Below are 21550 nucleotides of genomic sequence, written 5' to 3'. Positions count from 1 at the left end.
AGGCTACTGTAATAGTTCTGGCTAGAGGCTATGAAGGCCTAAAATAGAGTGATTTAAGTGTAAATGAAGAAACAGGGAGAGAGCGGTTTGGGTAGAGTGGTTTCAGTTAAGAGGTGACATTGAAAACCAGATTTCAAGATCTGTATCTATACAAACCTATGCACATCTCTCTCTCTCTCTCTCTCTCTCTCTCTTTCTCTCACTATGTTGAGGCTTATTAACTTCTTATTAGACACTTCTCATCAGATATCTTACAGACATCATAAACACAATGAGTTCAGAAAAGAACTCACCTTTTGTCTCCTATCTGCATGTTCTCTAAACTTCATTTTTGTCATGGGAACTGTCATCCTTCCATTTTTTTAGGTTTTCAACTTTGAATCAGCCTCAGCTTTTCATTTTGCCTCACTTTCCTTTCCCATTTGGGATCAGTTATCAAGTCTTCTTGATTCTACCTTCACGATATCTCTTGGATCCTTTTTGGTCTTCATTTACACCACAATCACCCCAGCTCACACCTTCATTACCTCTTTCCTGGACTCATGCAATAGCCTACTAGTTGGCCTTCCTGTCTCTAGCTCTCTCTTTTCTAATCCACCCTTCACACAGTTGCCAAGGAGATTTTCTTAAAACACAGGTCCGACTGTGTCACTCCCCTACTTGAGATGTTTCAGTGGCTACTTACTGCTTCTAGTTTTGGAAGTCCTGAGATTTTATTTTATATGATTAGGCCATGATTTTTACTCCCCTCTTTGGCATTTAAAACACTTGACAACCTTGCTCCAGCCTACTATTTCAGACAGTTACTGGATGTGTGACTCTGGGCAAGTCACTTAACCCTGTTTGCCTCAGTTTCCTCATCTGTAAAATGAGCTCGAGAAGGAAACAGCAAAACCACTCCCGTATCTTTGCCAGAAAATCACAAATGGGGTCAAGAAGAGTCGGATATGACTGAAACGGCTGAACAACAACAGCTGTTCCAGGCTTGTTCCCTTTAGACTTAGACGTTAGGAAAGCTGAAGGTTGTTAGGGGCAAAGACAGAGATAATGAAAAGTGAGGGGAAGGCACTTTTGGGTGTAAAAGAAGCATTCGATATCTCTGAAAGGATTCTGAGCTTTAAGTAATTCAATTGCACAAGAAGAGGCCGGCAGAAATAATGAAATTGCCCCAGGTCAAATACTGCTACCATACTTTTGTCTTGAGCAGCTTGTTTTGGACAAGACTGCAGGAATCTGGGAAACATAACGGATTATAAATTAGGCTGAAGTCTCTCACTGAGGGAATCCAGCTTTGACCATTTGGAAGAATTGTCAAATGGGAGAGACTATACCTCTCCTACCCTGCTACCTGGGAGGTGACAGACCTCAGAGCAAAGAAGGAGCAAAATTAGAGAGGCTTCTGGCAATCCTAGGTTAAGAGTCTCTCCCCTTTCTGAAAAAGACCAATAGCATTCCAGCTGAGAGCATAGTAGCACACAGCTGGGCTTGAATAGAGGTGGTGGAGACTACAGTTGTCTAAGAGATGCCCAAGGGATCCAGTCAACATATATACAGACACCAAAGTCTGTGAGGAGTCTGTGCAGGAACCAAGCAGTCAGCTGGTCAATAAACATTTATTAAATACCTCCTATGTGCCAGGCAATCTGCTAAGCACTGGGGATATAAAAAGAAGCAAAAGATGGTCCCTGCTCTCAAGGAGCTTACAATCTAGTACGGGAGACAACAAGCAAATATGTAGAAACAAGCTATATACAGGATAAACATGAAATAATTAACTGAGGGAAGGCACCAGAATTAAGAGAGGTTGGGAAAGGCTTCCTGTAGAAGAGGAGCTATTAGCTGGGACTTAAAGGAAGCCAGGGAAGGCAGTAGGTGGAGATGAGGTGGGAAGAGGATTCAGACATGGGAGAAGGGTAGAGAAAATGTCCAAAGCTGAGAGATGGAATAGTAGAATAGCTAGGAGGTCAGTGTTATTGGATGAAAAAGTACATAGAGTGGGGAAGATGTAAGATGCAAAAAGACTGGAAAGGTAGGCAAAGGCTAGATTATGAAGGGCTTTGAATATAAAACAGAGCGTTTTGTATTTGATCCTGGAGGCCATAAGAAGCCACTGGAGTTTATTGAATGGGGGGGGAGGTATATGTGTGACCATTTGGAAGGACCTGAGCTTTAAAAAAATCTCAGCAGTGCAGGGATATAAGACATCTCCAAAAGTCTCATGATGGAAAATGCTATCCACATTCAGAGAAAGAACTATGGAGTTGGAATGCAGATTGAAGCACACTATTTGATCTTTTCTTTTCTTCTGTTATGTTTTGTTTCTTCTTTCTTGTGGTTCTTCCTATTAGTTCTAATTCTTCTTTATAACATGACTACTGTGAAAATATGTTTAATGGGAATGTATATGTAGAGCCTATATCAGATTGTACACCATCTTGGAGAGGGGAAAGGAAAGGGAGGGGGAGAAAATTTAAAACCCAAAAGCTTATGGAAACGAATGTTGAAAACTAAAAATAAATTAATAAAAAAATCATTCTCTGGCTGAATGAAGGCAGAATTGGAGCAGGGAAAGGCTTGAGGCAGGCAGACTGACCAGCATGAGGTGATAAGGGCCTGCATCAGAATGGTGGCAATAATAGAGGAGAGAAAGGCGTAAATATTAGAGAGATTGCAAAGATGAAACCAATAGGCTTTGGCAACATCTTGGATATGGGGGATGAGACATAGTGAAGAATCCAGGATGACTCTTAGGTTGTGAGCCTGAGGTACTGATTAGGAGGATGGTGTTGCCTTCACTTACCCTCTCTGGCCTTTGGCATCCTCATTCTAGCACCATCATTCTATGGCTTTGTGGTCTTGTTTTCCTCACTTCCCTAATATAATCCCCTTCCTCCTCCCCACAACCCCGACCCGGCTTCTCTGACCAATGTAATGGCTGTGGGGAGGTCTTTACTTCACACATTTAAACAGGTTAGGGGAGAGTCAGAAGCCAAGTTGTAGCAATAGCATCTGGCAACAACTTTTGTCTTTGAACTAGGAAAGGGGAAAAATGGACTATTATGTTTCATTTCCTCAGCCTCCTCTTAATATAGCCCAGTCTTGTTGCTTCAATCAACATGAAGAATTAGGAGACTATGATTACTGGATCTTAATCCAGCAGAACTGCTGGCCAAGGGAATGTTTCCCTGTGTCCAAGTCACTGATTTCTTTTTTGGCAAAGTCAACTCCAGAGAACAATGAGATTGACACATAAGGCATGGCCCCTGGAAAGGAGATACCATACCTGAGGTAGCTTTGACAAAGAAACACATCCCCCTTCCCCTCAGCGAACCAGGAGTGTTTTTATTCAGGGCAATAATATGGTAGAAATATGTCGGAGAAGCTTATGGTGAGCAGATGGTAGAAGAAAGACTATTATTCCCTTCCAAGACCAAATATAGTTCCCCATACAAGAGTCAAGGCAACAAGCAGGAAGGTGAATGGGAAGGGGGAGAATTAGTTTAGTTTTAAAAGAACCACCAACCCAACCCTGTGGTCTTCTTTCCTCAGGCTTCTTCTATCACTCAAAGAGAACCCAGGCCTCATGGGATATACAGAAGGGACGCCTGACACACACCTTGTTGTTCGGTATAAAGCACTGCCCACATCACCAGGGAGAACCACAGAGAGCACAGCTTGTCACCATCTGAAAACCAGATGTGAATACTGATCCTGACAGGAAGGAAGAGGCTTATATGGGAGCAAGCACCACTCTGACAGATATCAGAGAGCTTTTCGACATCTGGTTCTACTGAGCCAGCCTCAGACAGCTCTTTCTTGGACAGATATTATTAAACTTGCAAGCTGTGCTAAAGACCAAGGGAATGGGTCATGGAGCTACTCAGGGCTTGTCATTTCAAAACATAGTTTTGGGTGGGTCTTTTTTTTTTTGGAGGGGAGGAAAGGATAGTGGGGAGGGCCACTGGATATTTATGGCATTGATCCAGGCACTAACACAGTTGATCAAAAGGTGACACCAAGGCACTGCCTTCCAGCAACTTAGCCAAAGAAAAGGGATATATAGAGATTCTTGTAAAGTAGGGCATTTTTAAACACTTGAAACACACACCAGAAAAAAAAAAGAGGCCTGTCAAATCTCAGTGTTAGAAGGAAACTAATAGGAAGAAGGAAACATGACAGGTCCCAGAAAAGGAACAGCTAGAGTGATGGGGCTTCTGTTTTGTGGTTAACAGAGCCAGATGAAGGCAGAAGCATGAAGAATGGAACTCATCTGCTGAAGGCAGGAACTTATTGGCAGAAGCAGGCCAAGGTAAACTGACCTATGACCTTTTAAATTAGAGAGACCTGTGGCAAGAGAACTCTAGTACAGTATTTCTGGGAAAATAATAACAATTGCTAGCATTTATATAGTGCTTTAAAGTTTGCAAAACACTTTATAAATGTTATCTCCTTGGATCTTTACAATAATATTATTATTCCTATTTATAGATGAGGAAACTGAGGCTGAGAGAGGTCATGAATTGCCCAGAGTCCCATAGATTTTAAAGTGTCTGAAGCAGGATTTGGGCTTAGAATGGAGGGTCTGTAGAGCAAGCAACCCAGGAGATGGAGCCTCTAGCCCTTTGGAAGGGGCTTTCGGAAGCAACAATTTGTGACCCCCCTAGACCTTTGGATGGTAGAGACAGCTCTGGATAGTACCACCTCCATCTTCCTTTTGGGGACAGAGATAATTTCCAGCACAGTGGAGGTCCAACCAAGCATAAGGGGTTTGTGGTCTTGTCCACTTTCCTCATTCTTCATGTACTGTGCATCGTTTTCACGGGACAGGAGAGTGAGGTTAAGAAATTACATCTTGGAAAAGATTATTGTTAAATCTGAAATATGACCCTCCTTTCAGCCTAAGCTAATTGGCCCCAGGACCTGGCATTCAAATATTTCCTTAAATGAAAAGAAACTAGCCCTATGTAAAAAAGACAATGAAATTATCTTTTTTTTTTAGGTAGCCAGAGGAAGAAGGGGGAAAGACTGGGTAAGTTGAAACAAACATGGTACAAAGGCATGAGTCTAGCCTGTGATTTTAAAAAATGTTTTTTGGAGGTTGCTTTTATGCCAACCTTTTCCACTTATTCAATGTGCTTTGGATTAATATTGGGCCACCGCAAAGCAGTGTACAAAAAACTACATTTACAGTATTGCTCTAAAGTATTTTAAGTAATCCTATTGTTCCTGACAATGATGTCTGGAAAAGCAGGGAGCCTAGGAATTAAATCACAGGTCTACCATCATGTTTTGGAGCATAGATTATGTAAGGACTACAGCTCTTTCTTTCTGAGAAAGGAATGAGATACAACTGTTGCTTTTTCTCTCCTCCCCCTCATTCCCCCCTTTTTTTAGGCTGGGGAGTAGGTAGTTGGGGGTTGAGGCCAGACAGTTCACTTTCACAGATAACAGAGCTCACTAGCTCCCAGATGGTGGAGGTCAGGGTTTGTGGTCTGTGAATATTACCATTGAGCTAATCTTTTGGATTTCTTTGGAAATTAGCTGGAGGTATATAAACAGATACTTATTGTAAATAGCATAAAGGGCATGTAGAGATGAGAGAAAGGGCAGCTGAGATTATCTGGGCCTCTAGACAAATTCACCAATCTGAATGCTTTTTGGAACCTTGAGGAATAGCCTTTTCTGCCTTTTGCATAAATTAACTGGCTAGTGAGGGGGCCAGAATGGTAGAGCGAAAAGATTACTGGACCTGGAATCAGGAAACTTGGCTTTGAGTGCCCCACCACTCAGTGTATGAGTATAGTCAAGCCATTTAACTTCTCAGGGCCTCAGTTTCCTAATCTGGAAAATGAGGGTAATGATACTCATGCTACCAATCTCACAGAGCCATAGTGAGGAAAGCCCATTTTAAACTTGAAAGCATCACATTAATGTGAGTTATGATGCTGATTTCTGGTCTAATCCACTCTAGAAAGTGATGGCTATGCTTTTCTGGTACTTCAGTGATATTCTCCTCCAATGATCCCAACCACGGGCCCACAACCCCTTTCTCAACAGTTATGGGTTAGAAACATGGTTGCTCATACCTCACATATTTAGAGGGAAAAAGTAGGTAATAATGACTATATACATATATATGTGCATATATATATATGTATATATATATATAAAGTAATAATAATATGTAGCATTTATATATCACTTGAAACTTTGCAAAGAGCTTTACTTATAATATCCTGCTTGATCCTGACAACACTATGAGGTATCATTATTACCATTTTACCAAGAGGCAAACTAAGACTGGGAGAGGTTAACTGATTTGCTCAGGGTCACATAGCTAAGTAAGTGTCTCAGGCAGATTTTGAACTTGGAGCTTCTCTTTAATGTGCCACCTTGCTATAGTCCTTCTGGTATGTTGGAGGACAAGAGGCCTTACCAACTACCCTGCTGCTAAGACCTCTAGAGCCCCAGGCATTGCCTTCGGACTCCTAGGCTTTGCCATCCACCTACTGACTGAATTCCAAGGACTACTGGATGTCTCCATCTGCTCTGCAGATGAACCCACTTACATACATTCTTTCCCATAATTAATAATTGCACTCCTTGGGCACAGAAGGTCTTGCTTTTTTATTTGCATGCCCAACTCTTAGTAAAGTGCCTGGCATGTGATAAGTTCTTAATGTCTTTTCATTAATCGATCAACTCATTCATCAGTGCAAATCAACTCATTGAGGTATTATCAATGTCACTGTATACATTCTCATAGCAGTCAATTTGACTTGTAGAGGGCTTCCCCTAGATCTTTTAACATTGCAGGAATGTCATTGAACATGAGAGGTGACATTACCACCAATACGTAATTGGCTACTCTTTTTTTCTAGTCATATAGCTAGCTGAGAATAATCTTTGCATTGCTTCTATGTAATGATTCATTTGTAATGTTTCAGGCTATTCCTACCCATTGTACGCCTCTCTATTGCCTTTTGGCTTAGCTTTAATTTCAGCTATTTGGAGACTGTGGTATTCTATGACTTAGTCATACAATATTACAGGAAAAATATTGATTTTGAAAACATAAGCCTTTATTTCAGAGAGAAGTTTGGGGCCATTTAAAAAAAATCAATTTTTTTTGATTCCACAATTTCCCAAATTTTGAATTCCATAATTTCCCAAAGGCAAACCAGCCTATTCTCCTCCTGTTGCTCTATTCTGAGCCCAGTTCATCATCCATAGGCAGTGTCTTTCCAAAGTACATATTATTGATGGATAAGTTCTCTCGTTAGTCCATCCAACTGCATACTTGTTTCTTCCTATGTGGATAGCTGGGCCAAACTCTTTCGAGTGATTATGGATTTCATTTAGAAGGCTCTGCATTATTACAGGGCATGATGTCATCAGCACAATATCATCTCTAAATAGGGGCATTGGGAGGACCTTATCATCTATAAGGAATTCCTCTTCCATTTCAGTTCTGCACAGGGTATTCTCCATGGTAGTGACAAACACCTTTGACAGGAATATGCTCCCCTGCTCTGTGCTTTGCTTGAAATGAGTTAACGAGAGGGCTGTTGAACAAAGCTATTTTTGTGGTTATAGCTGTGAAGGGATCTTGTATGATTTTGACAAGGAAGAGGAGTTACCTTTTTGGAAAGCCTCTAAAGTGGCATTTTGTACTCCTTATGGCATGGAAGTACTTTTTGTCTAGATCTAGAACAATAAGTACAAGGAGCAGCTAGGTGGCGCAGTGGGTAGAGTACCGGCCCTGCAGTCAGGAGGATCTGAGTTCAAATGTGGCCTCAGACCAACACTTGACACTCACTAGCTGTGTGACTCTGACTCTGGGCAAGTAACTTAGCCCCAATTGCCTCCCTAAAAACAAAACAAAACAAAACTCCAAAAAAACCACAACAACAAACTTAGAAGCTAAACTTCCAAATACAACAATAAGTACAATGAGACATTGTATTCTTTTCAGCTTTTGGGCAATTGCATAACTGTAAAGATGTGGTCCACTTTCACAAATGATATCCAGAAGACCATTTATTTAGTCACACAATTGATTAAAGAGAAAACAAGATCCCACTGTACTTATTGTTTTTTCCCCTCTTGTGACTTTAAATGGTGTCCTAAACATGTGTGTAGATTATCCTCATTAATATTTTGTGGAGATAGAAAAGTAAGCAGCAGTTCCTGATATTTTAATGGCCATTTTGGGGGGTTAATAGTAAGGTCTATGGGTTTTTTTTCCTCCCAAGTGTTTGGGGTCCCTCCCTCCCCTTTCAAATATCTTGAGGACCATTCCTTCAAAATCCCCCAAATTGATTTATCTCCCAGACTCCCATCTCTTCTGCATATACTTGCTCTAGCCCAGGGGTGGGGAACCAGCAGCCTTGAGGACACATGTGGCCCTCTAGGTCCACAAGTGAGGCCCTTTGACTGAATCCAAACTTCGCAGAATAAATCGCCTCAATAAAAGGATTTGTTCTGTAAAACTTGGAATCAGTCAAAAGGCCGCACCCAAGGACCTAGAAGGCCACATGTGGCCATCGAGGCTGCAGTTTCCCCATCTCTATCTAGGCCAACTTACTTTTCCCATTGTTCATATTTAGTACTAATTATACATTCTCATGTAGTACACTGGGGACTGTGATATGAAAGTACAAATGTGGTTCTGCTGTCATTCATGGAGAAAAGAATTCACTGTAGAAATCTTGACAGTTCTTTTCCACATTTCATTTATTTATTGTCCTTCCTACATCATCCTTAAATGCCCTTCTTCAGTTATTTTTTGGTCATGCCCTATTCTTGTGTTTGTTGTTGTTGTTGTTTGGCAAAAAGACACTGCAGTGACTTGCCATTTCTTTTTCCAGCTCATTTTATAGATAAGGAAACTGAGGCAAACAGGGTGAAGTGACTTGCCCAGGGTCACACAGCTAGTAAGTGTCTGAGGGCAGATTTGAACTCAGGAAGATGAGTCTTCCTGACTCCAGGCCCAGCATTCTATCCTAGGGTCACATAGCTAGTAAATGTCAGAAGCTGTATTTGAACTCAAGTTTAGTTCTAAGTCCTATATTCCACCCACTATGTCATCTAGTAGCCTCTAATTATGAATTGTCCAGGCTTAAGATAGCCAGCATAGAGAGACTTAGCACAGTAGTCTAACTTTTTTGTGATAAGCTCTTTGGCCATAGAAACCCATGAAACAAATTGCCTACTGTCTTATTTGACACTCTCTGCTTGTAGAGTGATGGAGGCAGAATAGCTGAAAAGGGGTTTCCAAGATGATTGCAGTCTATGGGCCAACATCCTTTGCCACCAAGGAGGAGGTAGACTCAACAACTCAACGCATTAAGTCAACATATGCTTGAATACTCACTCAATGACCTCAACCCAGAAATGGGCATAGATAGGGGAATACAATTCAGTAGCGATAAATAGTAAGCCCTGCTTTGGTATTTTCTGGGATCTTAAGACTTTGGAATCTCACCAGTAGACCACAAGTTCAGGTATGGCCAACCAAACTAGAAAGCATAGGTCTACCCAGGGATGTGCCACTAAATGTTTAATAATTGGACTGCACCTCTCCCCATCTTCCTCAATCTATTCACGACATGCTTTTTTATTTTAATCTGCATCACTGACATTTTCTCCATCACTTTTAGAAGTCCAGACAATCAACAAAATAACCAATCCAGCCCTGATTGGCCATGATTTCTGAGATGTAAATGCTCGCACTGAAACTTTAATTATTGAATCTCGAGCTGCTTGGAGCTAGCTCCTACACGTTCCTGGGCCCAGCGATGGTCGGACTACATGTCTGCTGCTCACTGACCCACCTAGCCAAATTTAAAGAGGCTCATCATCAGGTTAGCTGTAGGAGATCATCTTTGTTGTTGTTTCGACTTTTAAAAACTTAGGAGATAGTTATTAACCAGTCATTTAAGTATTTATTGAGTCTACTATCAGCTAGGTACTGTGCTCAGCACCGGGATTAGAAAGAAGAAAAACCAGTCTCTGCCTCAAGGAGTTTACATTCTAATGAAAAAAGACAATGTATAGAAATCAGGACATACAAGATAAAATCAGAATAGGAGAAGATAATTTTAGAAGGCGTGACAGCAAGAGCTGGGGAAAACAGGAGCAGAGGTAGTGCTTGACTTGAGCCTTAAAGGAAGCTGGAGGATCTAAGAGCCAGAAGTTGGAAGAGGGAGCATTCCTAGCAGGAGGGATAGCAAATGCAAAGTCTAAGAGGTGAGAGATGGAGCGTCATACGTGGCAAACAGCAAATGGGCCAGTCTGGTTAGAGCATCAAGTACGTCGATGGGAGCACAACGTAAAAAGATTAGAAAGGTAGGAGGGAAGAAGGAACCTAATTTTGAGGACCTTCAAATGCCCAAGGAATGAATATGGAATCCTATAGATAACAGAAAGCCACCGGATTCTGTTGCATAGGGAAGAGATGACATGATTAGACCTATATTTTGGGAACATCACTTTAGCAGTGGAGGATGGATTGGAGTGCAGAGAGAAACTTGAGGCAGGCCAATTAACTCGAAAGCTATTACAACAGTCCAGCTAAGAGGTGACGAGGGTCAGAACCTGAGTAGTGACTATGTGAGTGGTGAGAAGTAGATATATGTAGAAATTATGGTGGAGATAGAAATTATAAGATTTACAAGAAATGGCAAGATTTGGCAGTCTTGAGTGCAGCTGAATGGGAAATGTTGAGTTTTGTTTAGGCACATAGAGTTTGAGATGCCTTTAGGACATCCAGGTCAAAACGTCCAACATGAATCTGGTCTTTCAGGACTGGAGCTCAGAAGAGATTAGGGCTTGATCATAGATCTGGGAACCATTTGATAAATACCGTAACTGAAACCATGGGAACTGATGAAATTGCCGAGTGAGAGCGCACAGAGAGAAAAGAAAAGCTGCCTTGGGTCCAAGATTTGGGAGACACACACAAAAACTAGGTGTGGCGTGGATGAAGACCCAGTGAAAAAGAACAAGAAGTAATGATCAGACACATAGGAGGAACACCAAGATAGAGCAGTCACAAAAACTCGGAGATGAGAAAATATCTAGAAGGAGATGGTCAATTAGTGTCAAATGCTACAGAGAGGTCAACAAGAATGAGCTCTGAGAAAACAAAAAGTCATTGGGCGGGGCAATCAAATCACTGGTAAATCTGAAGAGCAATTGTGGTTTAATGATGAGGCTGGAAACCAGATTGCAGAAGGTTTAAAAATGAGAGAAGCAGAAGTACTAGCTGTGGGGTGGCTTTTTCAAGGAATTTAACAGAGAAGGGAAGGAGAAATACAGGATAATCCCTTGGTGGTCATGGTACATTCTAATGTGGGTTTTAAGGATGGGGGAATCGTGAGTGGTTGTAGATAGTGGAGAAGGAACCAGTATGCATTGAGTATTGAAGATGACAATGGGGTGAGGTTGGGAGAAAACAGGAAAAGATTGGATCAAGGGTACTTGTAGAGAGATTGGATTTGGCAAAACGAAAGCTTGTCTTTTGGTAGTGAAGATGGTAGTGAAGGTGGGAATAGTGTGACAGGAAGTCAGAGAAATGTAGGAAGAGGAGGAGGAAGAAAAAGAGCTTTTAGGAAATGGCCTCCATGTTTTTGGTAAAGTATGAGGTGAGGGACTCAGTAGAGTGGGGGTTGGGAGTGGTTAGGGAAATTTGGAGAGAAAGCTTGGAACAGTTGCTGTGGTAAGTTGATTAGGGAATTAATTAGGGAAAAGTAGTGGGATTGCCTTGCTATAGCAAGAATCCAAATGAGATCAACTAGCATATATTCATAGTGGACCCAGTAAACAGTTTCTTAATTTCCTCTAGTCCTCTTCAGCAGTGTGTGAGTAGGATCTAAGGATGTGGATGATGGGAATAATTCAGGGACAGGGTTTGGAAAGGTGTGATCACCAACAGGAAAAGTGAACAACATATTCAAAAATAGAGAATAGTGTAGACTTGAGCTGGTTCACCAACGAAGTGAAGATTGGTAAGGGAGGAAATTGCAGCCAGAGCAGGGATGACAGCCTGGGATAGTACTGAGGAATGGAGAGATTGGAAGTCATAAGTGAGCATAAAGAGTAAATTTAGGAGTAAGCCATCGGGAAAGATGTAAAGATAAAAAGATTTTGAATAGATAAAGGCAATTCAGTGTTCTTGGAAGTGGAATATTTGTGGCAAGATCAAGGGTATGGCCATCCCCGTGAGTAGCTCAGGTGAGGTGGAGGAATAAATCATGGGAGTTGAGTAGGTCGGACAACTGAAAAGTTAAGATATTAAAGGGAATGCCAACATACATTCTGAAGTCTCTTAAAATGAAGAAAGGAGATACAGTAGAAAGGAAGAGAACGAAGCACTGAATTCATTGAGAAAGGAGGGAGAATGGCCTACAGGTCAGTAGGTATTAGCTTCCAAATCTGGACTGGGTAATAAATTTGGATTGGATGGATCTCAAAAAAAGAGTTTGCTGAGTGATGGTGGTAAAGGGAGTCTGGGGGGCATACTACCCAACCACAATCACCAATGAACCAGGGGATGAAGAGAGTAGTGAGTGAAGATTCAACTATAGCTGGAAGGGCTAGAAATGGAAGCAGCATCATCAGGAGAGGGCTAAGTCTCAGTTAATTCCAAAAGATGGAGATAATAGGAAAAGAAGAATTTTAAGATGAAAGCAAATTTATTGATTATAGAGGAAGCATCCTAGAAGGCACAATGGAAGATTGGCAGGGGCAGGCAGATTTGGAGTGGGACATTGAGGAGGGGAGGTAGGGAATGACAGAGTAACAGCTGAGGTTGGGGAATGGGACTTACTCATTCTTTAGTAACCAAGGGTTCTGAATCACAAGGGTGAAAAGAGGAGCAGGTGGGAATATGCTACCACTGAGGAATAAGTCCATGCAGAGTAACAGTGAAGTCTGCTGATAAAAGCTGGTGATGATTTGTCCTAATCCGGAAGCCACTCAGAGAAGGACTCTTCTGGTCTGGAAGCCTAGCAAGCTGGCAGGAGGTGATCTGTCCTAGTCTGAAAGCCATCTCCCTTCCCCAAATCCCAGTGCAGGACCTGGCCAAACTGTATTAAGGTAGTGGTCTATCTATACTGGAAAATGACAAAATAATAAATCTTTGAAGTATGCAATTATAAGTATCATAGTTTCCATTACACTAATATTAATCTTCTACAGAAACATATTGTCACAACTGAACCCTACCTCAAAAAAAAAAAAAGACAAACTCAAACCCTAACTCTAAATTCTGGCAGCTTAATCGCACATTGGAAACTTGGAAGCCAATTGGTGCATTTTTTATCCATAGCTGATCTGCAGAAACATTTGATCATCATCTCTGAGAATAGTAGCAGGAAATTATCATGAGTTGTCTCATCTTTCTTGTTCTTTAGCACAGAAATAAGCTACTCTTGCTTGTGAAATGCAAGCCTAGAACCGGCCTGCCACTGGTATGGAAATTCAAACGAGATTCTGCTTTGGCTTCAGTGTGTGTCTCCACAGCCAGCCTTCTGAGGCAGTAGTAACAGCAAACCTGCTTTCAGTTAGTGAGTTAGGGGCAGAATTTCAAAAATTCAGGGGGAAAAAAAAGAGAAGTGCTGCTGAAAATCTCCTTACTGTCTAATTTGATCAGGAAGCTAAAATTAAGGATTTTGTTGAATGAAAAAGACCTGGGGCTGTGCTTGGATAAAGCTGCTTGGATGCAAACCTAAACACCACTGTGTTGGGACAGGCTAGTTAGTACAGGTCACCAATATTAACCATGCTTCTACATCGTTCGTGTTGGGTAGTGTTTCTATGTTTTAACCAATGAATCACCCCAAAAATGCTGTTTTTTATTTGGAAAACCCTGGTAACTTGGTAAGGCATTTCACTTTTATCTGTCCTTAGAAATATTATTGGGGGCCCTGGCAGAACAAACCCTACGAAATTAAATCCATATGTACACTACAATAAAAATTGGCCCTTACATTATTGCTGATCATAGGAACTCAGTGTTTATAATTTACATTCTTTCCCATACTTTTCTGTTTTTCAGAAGTGAAGAGCAGAGGTTTATGGCCTTCCCAGATCATAAATCAGATTCCTGAGGGCAGAGGGAGCTACAGGCTGCCCCCTGGTGTGAGGAATTGCCAACCAAAGCTCAGGAACAGCTTCAGAGCAGAATCTTCACAAAAGCACTAGAAAAAAAGCTCAAAACAAGATACAGAAGGGAGTTTTGGAAACTGGAGTCTTGAATGACTTTTAAAAGGCCACCAAAAGAAGTGATGTCAAATCCAGAGGCAGATTCTGCTCACCACGAGACAGAAGAAAAGCTCTGGACTTACTTAATGATGGGTTACACCTATTACTCTTTCCACTGAGGACATGTCCAGTTAATCGCAAATGAAGCCAACATCTGGAGAGCTGCTTGGTGGTGTAACCATCTATAAAAATTAGAGTCTGAGATCATCAGGCCCCAACTAGTCTGGGGGTGGGGAAGAGGGAAAGAGGGAGTAATCTAAGTATGGCTGTCCAGGGCTGCAAGTGATCTGAGAGGGAAAAAGAGGGAGACAGATATAATCAGTGACTGCCCATGTACTCCGAGTCCTCAGATGGGCTTTGTCTAAGTCATCAGGTCCACATCCCTCCTGCAACTATTCCAAAGGGCTTTTGTCTACAACAATAGAAGTTGAGGTCTCTAAAGGTATGGGGGGGGGAGAATCTGCTCCCCAGGCTGAACCTTTAAAATCTATAATCATTCCCCAATGGGTGCAGTCAGTGAAGAAAATTAACCAAGGTTTATTTTTGCCAGGTTACTGGGAATGAAGTTTACAATCCAGATTTTCCAGTGGGCACCGTACTATATAAATCCTGCTTGTAACCTGATAGTATAATTAAAGCTATCATATACATACTTTACTCATGAAAATGCATCTGGTTCTTAATTCCCAGATTTAAAAAAAAAATTACAAACCTCTCTTCCTAAGAGCACAGCTGGACAACTAGGACAATGACACACATTAGTTGTATTCAATTTAGGGTTAAGAGAGTCACATGCTTAGCACGGTCGTGAAATTGAGGCACAAAAGCAGGACAGGCAGTCACTAGTAGCAGGGCTACATACTTCCACCACTCAGAGAGTCCTCTGTTGAGGAAGTATTTATTTATTGGCGCTTCAGTGTTTACGGGCACCCTGGAGTATGATTTCCAGGACCAGTAACAAAGAATGAAAGATAATTAATACTCAGGGCACAATACTGTTCTGTGGCTGAGATGGTTGCATCAGCCGTGAAAGCAAAGACCTCAGGCAATTTCTATTATCTGAATGACGCCACTGTATTCAGCCACATCTATGGAAAAGGAATTGACTTGCCAATATCCTCCTTTTCACTCCAAAAAGAAAATAATGCTATATGGGCCAAGAGTGAATTTTTTAATGTCTACATTTAGAAAAGACCCATATCTCCTCTCAAACCAACCAGCTATTCTGTATACAAAGAGTTTGAATTCAATTTGATTTGACAAACATTTATTAAGCACCTGTTAGTGCATTGCACTGTTCTAGGTGCTGAGAATACAAGGATTAAACAAGACAAAAGTCCCTGCCCTCATGGAGCTTACAATCTAGTAAGGGGTATGACAAATTCACAAATAACTATAATACAAGTTATATGATAAATGCATAGGATAAGCCCAAAGTCATTGGCAATGAGACCTTTGGGAAGAGAGATCATTTCTAACTGGAGGGTGGATGGTAGTATCAAGGAAGACTTGATGGAGGTGACACTTGGACTGGGCCTTAAAGAAGGGGGAGAATTCAGTAGGCGGGAGATGTAGGCAGAGACCATTCCAAGCACAGGGCACAGCATGTACAGAAGCATGCAGTCAAGTAGTCTGGTTTGGCTGGAATGCAGAGTGTGTGGAGAGGAGGAAGCTGGAAAGGAAGGCTGGCACCCAGTCACGTAAGGTCTTGAAGGTCAACCTAAGTTCTGTATTTTATCCTATGGTGAATGGGGAGCAAATGAAGGCTTTTGAGCAGAGGAGTTACATAATTGAGCTGTACAGTAGAAAGATTTCATTGGCAGTCATGGGGCAAATGGATTGGCAAGGGAAAAATGAGAGGCAGAGAGAACAGTAAGGAAATAGTTATAATAGTTCTGGTGGGAGCTAACTGCCATTAACAACTACATCTATACAATACACACTAGGATTACCCAGATAGATGTGGCATGTGAGCTTTCGGACATGTTAAAAACCACAAAGCTATGTGGGGAGCATGACAACAAACAGCCTAATACTGGCTCCTGTATGGCAAGCAGCTTCAAAATCCTTGTAGCAGGCAGCAATGATGGAATGAAGGGATAAAAAAAAAGTCACTGATTAATTTGAGAGGTAGAGATTAAAGGCAGCATTAAATGAATAGCTTTTAGGATCATGGTGGTTCTTGCAATTTAGGATTCTAACAATTAAAAAATAATTCACGTCCAGCAAATCGTTTTTGCCCTAGGGCTGACATCAATACTGCCTCTTAAAATTCACAAAAATTGACAAAATAAAATATTTATCATCCATACATCTTATTTAACCAAAAAGAACATTACCAGCCCACCTAAAAATATATCATAACCTTTCCTAATGGTAATCCCCAATACTTTCTGTACAATGGAATAACGAGGAACGTGATTTTTAAAAATTGTCCCATCTTAGCCAACTCATTACTGATAAAAAGGACAAAATCAAAAATACTAGACACACACACACACACAACACATACTCTAATTTGTTCAACATTTAATGAGCACCTACTATGTGCAAGGCACAGGGAGAGGAGTGATGCGCATTGCTTAACGAATCACTGCTAAACAGGGTTCTGAGCTACTGTAAAAAATAATTTTTAGTGTCAGAATTGATAAAAATTTTCATAGTACATCCCTAGCACATCTGTTGTTCTTTTGATATCGCCTTTTAGATAAAAAAAGGAATACTGTTAACATGAATTGCTCTAATAAATAAAAAGAGGATAGAAGACCAGAATTTCCTTCCTAGTAGAGTACAGTTCGTTTAGGCAATTAGGCACAAGGATTTATTTTGCAACTCCACCTTTAAAGCTTTCTCTCTATTAATGGTTCTCAGCAGTTAGTTTTCCCTGTGCACTCTGAGTTTGTAGTCTTCTTCTCAGTGGCTGGGTTCTCCCCAACAACAATTCCAATCTGGATTGAATGAGTCAACCAATAAAAATTGACAAATGCAATTTCTAGGAGTCAAAATCAAATGTACTTGAAATGCTTACCAGCAACCTAGAGAGGAGATCAATAATACCAAACCTCAGTATTTGGGAGAGTTTGATTTCAGTTTTAATTAATTTCACTCACTTACTCTAACATACTGGAGAATCAGGCCTAATGAGAATGACAGACAAGCATTTATTCTTCAAGATCAAAATGCTTAATGAAGCAACAAAACTTCCTGGCATCCCAGTGAGATAAGTACACTAAATTTCATTTTATAGATGAGAAAAACAGATATGAGAAAAGTGGCGAAAGGCTATGGAAAGATTGGGGACAGGCAAAAAAACCCCCGGCAAAACAAAACCCCAAACCTTTAACACTTCTTTGCAAGTGCCACTGGGGGTGGGGGAATGCATCAAAAATTCTCATTCACGTCTGGTACAAGTATTTCCCCTCAAAAGTAGTCAATGTATGGCCTGGTAGAAATGGGATGAATGCTTTAAAATCAAATCACTTCAGCTATCAAGTGACAACTTTAAAGCATTTTATTCTATTTTTGGTAATGTGAAGTCCATAACCATGGAAACTGGGGTGGAAAAGGCTGATTTCAGCCAGCAAATGTTGCTGTCAGAGCTGAAGGAAATCTTAGCTGTGGCTTTGGCCAACTAGTGAAAGCGTTTTTTTTTTTTTTGCAACCACCACATAAGTCATGAAAAACTCTTCCATGTAGGAAAAAAAGCTTTAATTCAAAGAGGAAAAGAAGCACAGAAAGCACATGAGAACATTTCCTTTAACATTCTGCTACCTTCCTGGCTGAGCTGGGGAAGAATGATCTTGGGGCCTTGCCTTACAGAGTATGGTCAGATTTACCACCTGCTCAACAGGTGCCTCCTTCTCCAATTTCCTCTGTTCAAGTTTTAAAATGAAAAGAAATCAGGCAAAAGGTTCTGGGACACAGAAACATGTTGCATTGGCACCACACTTCACTAACCAGGAAAATTAACATCCACATGCAAGCACGGGCATGCCACAGGCTTAGAGCAATGGAGGAGTGATGGGTACGGACACAGTACACAGTTGGAAGGAAAAGCAAAATGCAGGAATATTAAAAATGTTTTAATTCTCTTCTGCCATCCTCATGTGTCATAACATTTAATGTGACTGTAGTAGGGGGAAACACTGGAACTTTTAAATCAAAATAATTTAAATTGTACAATTCTCTCTCTCTCTCAAGAATAGGCATTTGGTGGGCTATGGGAAGTGTTCTAATACAACTTCTTTTCTTATTTCCAAACCTGGCTTGGGAAGGGTTCAGATTTCTTAAAGCTCTTAATAACACACAGCTTGTGGCCAATCACTGCAACTTCCCTTTGTTAAACTTCTTACAATTAAGTTATCCTGTGGACAATGTGTCTCCTGATTCTTGTGTACTTAACAAGTCTGGCTGTTTGGCTGGTCCTTCATTCGTTCGTTCGTGGCTCCACAACCAAGCTGTCTCTAAGAGGCACAGAGCACAGGAAGTGACCCCCAGGCTTGCTTGATTCATTTAACCCTTTCACCTCGGAATTCTTTTGCAGAAAAAGAAAAACATGACCCATCTATTACTAAGGGTTTCCTTGTGGGGGAGGAAAGGGTGAGAAGACATCTAAACATTTGTATTCTACAAGTTGTGGGAACAAATGGATTTCTTTCAACAAGTCTGCATCTAAAGGTCAATAATCAATCATGTATGCATTGACCACTTATTGGGAAAAAACCTCAGCTTGACTGATGAAATAATCATCATAGTCATAAACAATGAAAATGTTGTTTACTTGTAGTTGATCACTTGTAAAGGGTTAGAAACAGGATATCTAACATAGTCATGTTACCCTACAGGTCCATGGAAATTATAGTAGTTTCTTAGAAGCAGACTGAAGATCCATTTGAGTTTCTAAAGAAATGAATGATTTCATAGTCAGTTTTTAAACCAGGCCTTTGACGGCCTTTAACAGAAATGGTTTTATTTAAAACTGGGATCCAGTGGATAACCATTAGGATAAATGTTCTACAAAGCATGGTGAGGATGACAGGATAATATACTTACCAGCACCTCCCATGTGACTAAAAGACATACTTAATGCCAGCCATTACACCATGGAAAGAAAACAACATAAGATCAAATGTAAAAGGCACCTGGTTGTGGACAGAAACCATCGGTCACTGCCTTTGTAAAAGGGTTGCTCGTGTGTCGTAGAGAAGGCTGGACAAAGGGTAGTCTGCATGGAACAAAAACGGCCCAGATCTGAAGCCCAGCATCCTCTCCAGACAACTCACCCTCTCCGCAGGTTCATGGATTTCTGACATTTGAGTTGTTATTTAAAGGGGGCCATATCAGCAATACCAAAAATGCCCCCATTTTTCCCTTAAAGGAAAAGATTGCCACGATGGCTACAGAAGGCTTTATGTGTTGCCATTGAAGAACAGTTGGCAGCAGAGAAGCTTAAAGAAATCAACCAAAGTTTAAAAACAAAGTGACTGACTGAAGAACAAAACTGGCTACAGGTCCATTCCCCTTGGGGCTCACGCTCTCGCCTGAAGGAACAGATTTAAAATGGATCTTGGGCCCCTCGATACTAAAGCTGTTCTTGGCAAGAGCTAAGAAACAGCTCCATCTCCCTTTGGACACACTGTGCCTCTCCCGGGGAAATAAGGGGATGAAGTAGACGGTAGAAGAGATTGGGAAATGACAAGGGGTGGCAAGCAATGATCTGAAACACAGGATCCAAGTGAAAACAGGAGATTAGCCTTCCCGCAAGGATTCCCCCATCCCAAGTCTACTCTCCTTCCCCTCATCTGGTTTTTCTCTACATATATTAACCTCTTAACATGGAAGTCAAACTAGTCCAGTGTCTCTCTCAACTCTAGGCACTCTCTGGAACGTCTTTGATAAACCAGGGTTTTGTTTTTGTTTTATTACTTCTTCCCAACTCCATTGGTTACTTTTGCTTTAGAATGGCGATTTCTTCTTCTGGAAGAATGGCTTTCACTGTTTCCCGAATGTTTAGGTGGGCTCTCTTCAGTACCTAGTCAAAGGAATCACAACATATTGTCATTTCCCAAGACCTCAAAATGTTCCTCTTGTGATGACTGGATTGCCTTTCCTTGGACTGCCAAGGCAGAGGTGCAGGCTACTTAGCTGATACTAGCACTCCATCTAGTGGCCTAATGAGTTAAGTTGAGAGACAGCAACTCCAGTATTGCAATTAGAAGCTCATAGAATTTTAGAGCTAGAAGTTACCTTAGAAAATCACTTAGCCCCATCTCTTTCTGTTACACAGGAAAAAAGAGGCACAGAGGTTAAATGACTTGCTTACAATCAATATTATATTTGTCGAGTCACCTCCTGCCCTATTTACTTGACTGTCATGCTAAACTCTGATGCCTAGGAAAAATCATAAGGAGTTTCTGAAGGTCAGAGGTGTGCAAGACTAGGGGTGATAAATTTATTTTATGAAGCAAGTAATGGGCAATTAAAAACAAAACTCCCAGTCATTCCCTAGGACACATATGGCAACCATCCCTAACTCTATCCCCCAAAGACCAATAATCTAGATTACTACTGACTTGGACTAAAGGATGATCAAAATTTCAGGACTTTATTTTATGTGCAGAAATGTGTTTACTCCATCATGTAATTTTAAAGTACCTACTATGGGTGAAGCACTATATTAGGTGCACCGGGGGATAAGGAAAAGATTAAAAACCAATCCCTGTCCTCATGGAATTTCCTGTATCATCTAGTAAATGTGGAAATGTGTCACTTGTCCCTATAAATGCTTTAGCGTTTTCATCTAGTATCTATCATTATCAAAAAGTACACAAAATCATTACCAATGACCACTCCAGTAATCCACATTGTGATCCTACTGTTAGGGGCATTCAAATGAAGTGACACTCCAGAAAAGTATTTAGCACCTCTCTGCATATCTGAAATCTAGAGCAATACCAGGAGTGGCTTAATCTTTAATTAATGGAGAAAAGATGCCATGAATAAATCTTTAAAAAAAAAACAAGACCCAGTTTAAAAAAAAAGTCTTAATCAGATATTAAAAGAATACCTTTTGTAAACTTAGTATGAAGCCAGGAGACATCTGAATTGTAAGGGCTGTCTTCACACTCTGAATAGGTCTAGGCACAAAAGAGAAACTTTGTTAAGTGTTCTCCCAAATTTCCAGGGAGGAGGCATGGTAAAAAGCAGCAGTCAGGATGCTTTCTGTCTAAGTCACAGCCCTTCTACTCAATGTGTGAGTACTGTACAAGAAAGGGAAAAGAAA

At 40.9% G+C, this 21550-nt stretch overlaps 1 protein-coding gene across 1 annotated transcript in view; it reads right to left on the bottom strand.

Moving 5' to 3' along the window:
• Positions 1-15518: 15518 nt before the first annotated feature.
• Positions 15519-21550, bottom strand: part of PTDSS1 (phosphatidylserine synthase 1) — a 65055-nt gene continuing 59023 nt past the window's right edge. Inside the window, exons 12-13 of the mRNA XM_020968851.2 lie at positions 21335-21404; positions 15519-20299 (exon numbers count right to left, since the gene is read on the bottom strand). Of these exons, the coding sequence (XP_020824510.1) occupies positions 20190-20299; positions 21335-21404 (180 nt within the window). The 3' untranslated portion in view covers positions 15519-20189. The remainder of the gene's footprint in view (positions 20300-21334; positions 21405-21550) is intronic.

Source organism: Phascolarctos cinereus, unplaced genomic scaffold (genome assembly GCF_003287225.1).
Source record: "Phascolarctos cinereus isolate Bilbo 61053 unplaced genomic scaffold, phaCin_HiC Scaffold_4;HRSCAF=312, whole genome shotgun sequence".
Taxonomy (NCBI): domain Eukaryota; kingdom Metazoa; phylum Chordata; class Mammalia; order Diprotodontia; family Phascolarctidae; genus Phascolarctos; species Phascolarctos cinereus.
Note: the sequence above shows the minus strand (reverse complement) of the source record. Positions and strands in the feature narration are given on the sequence as shown.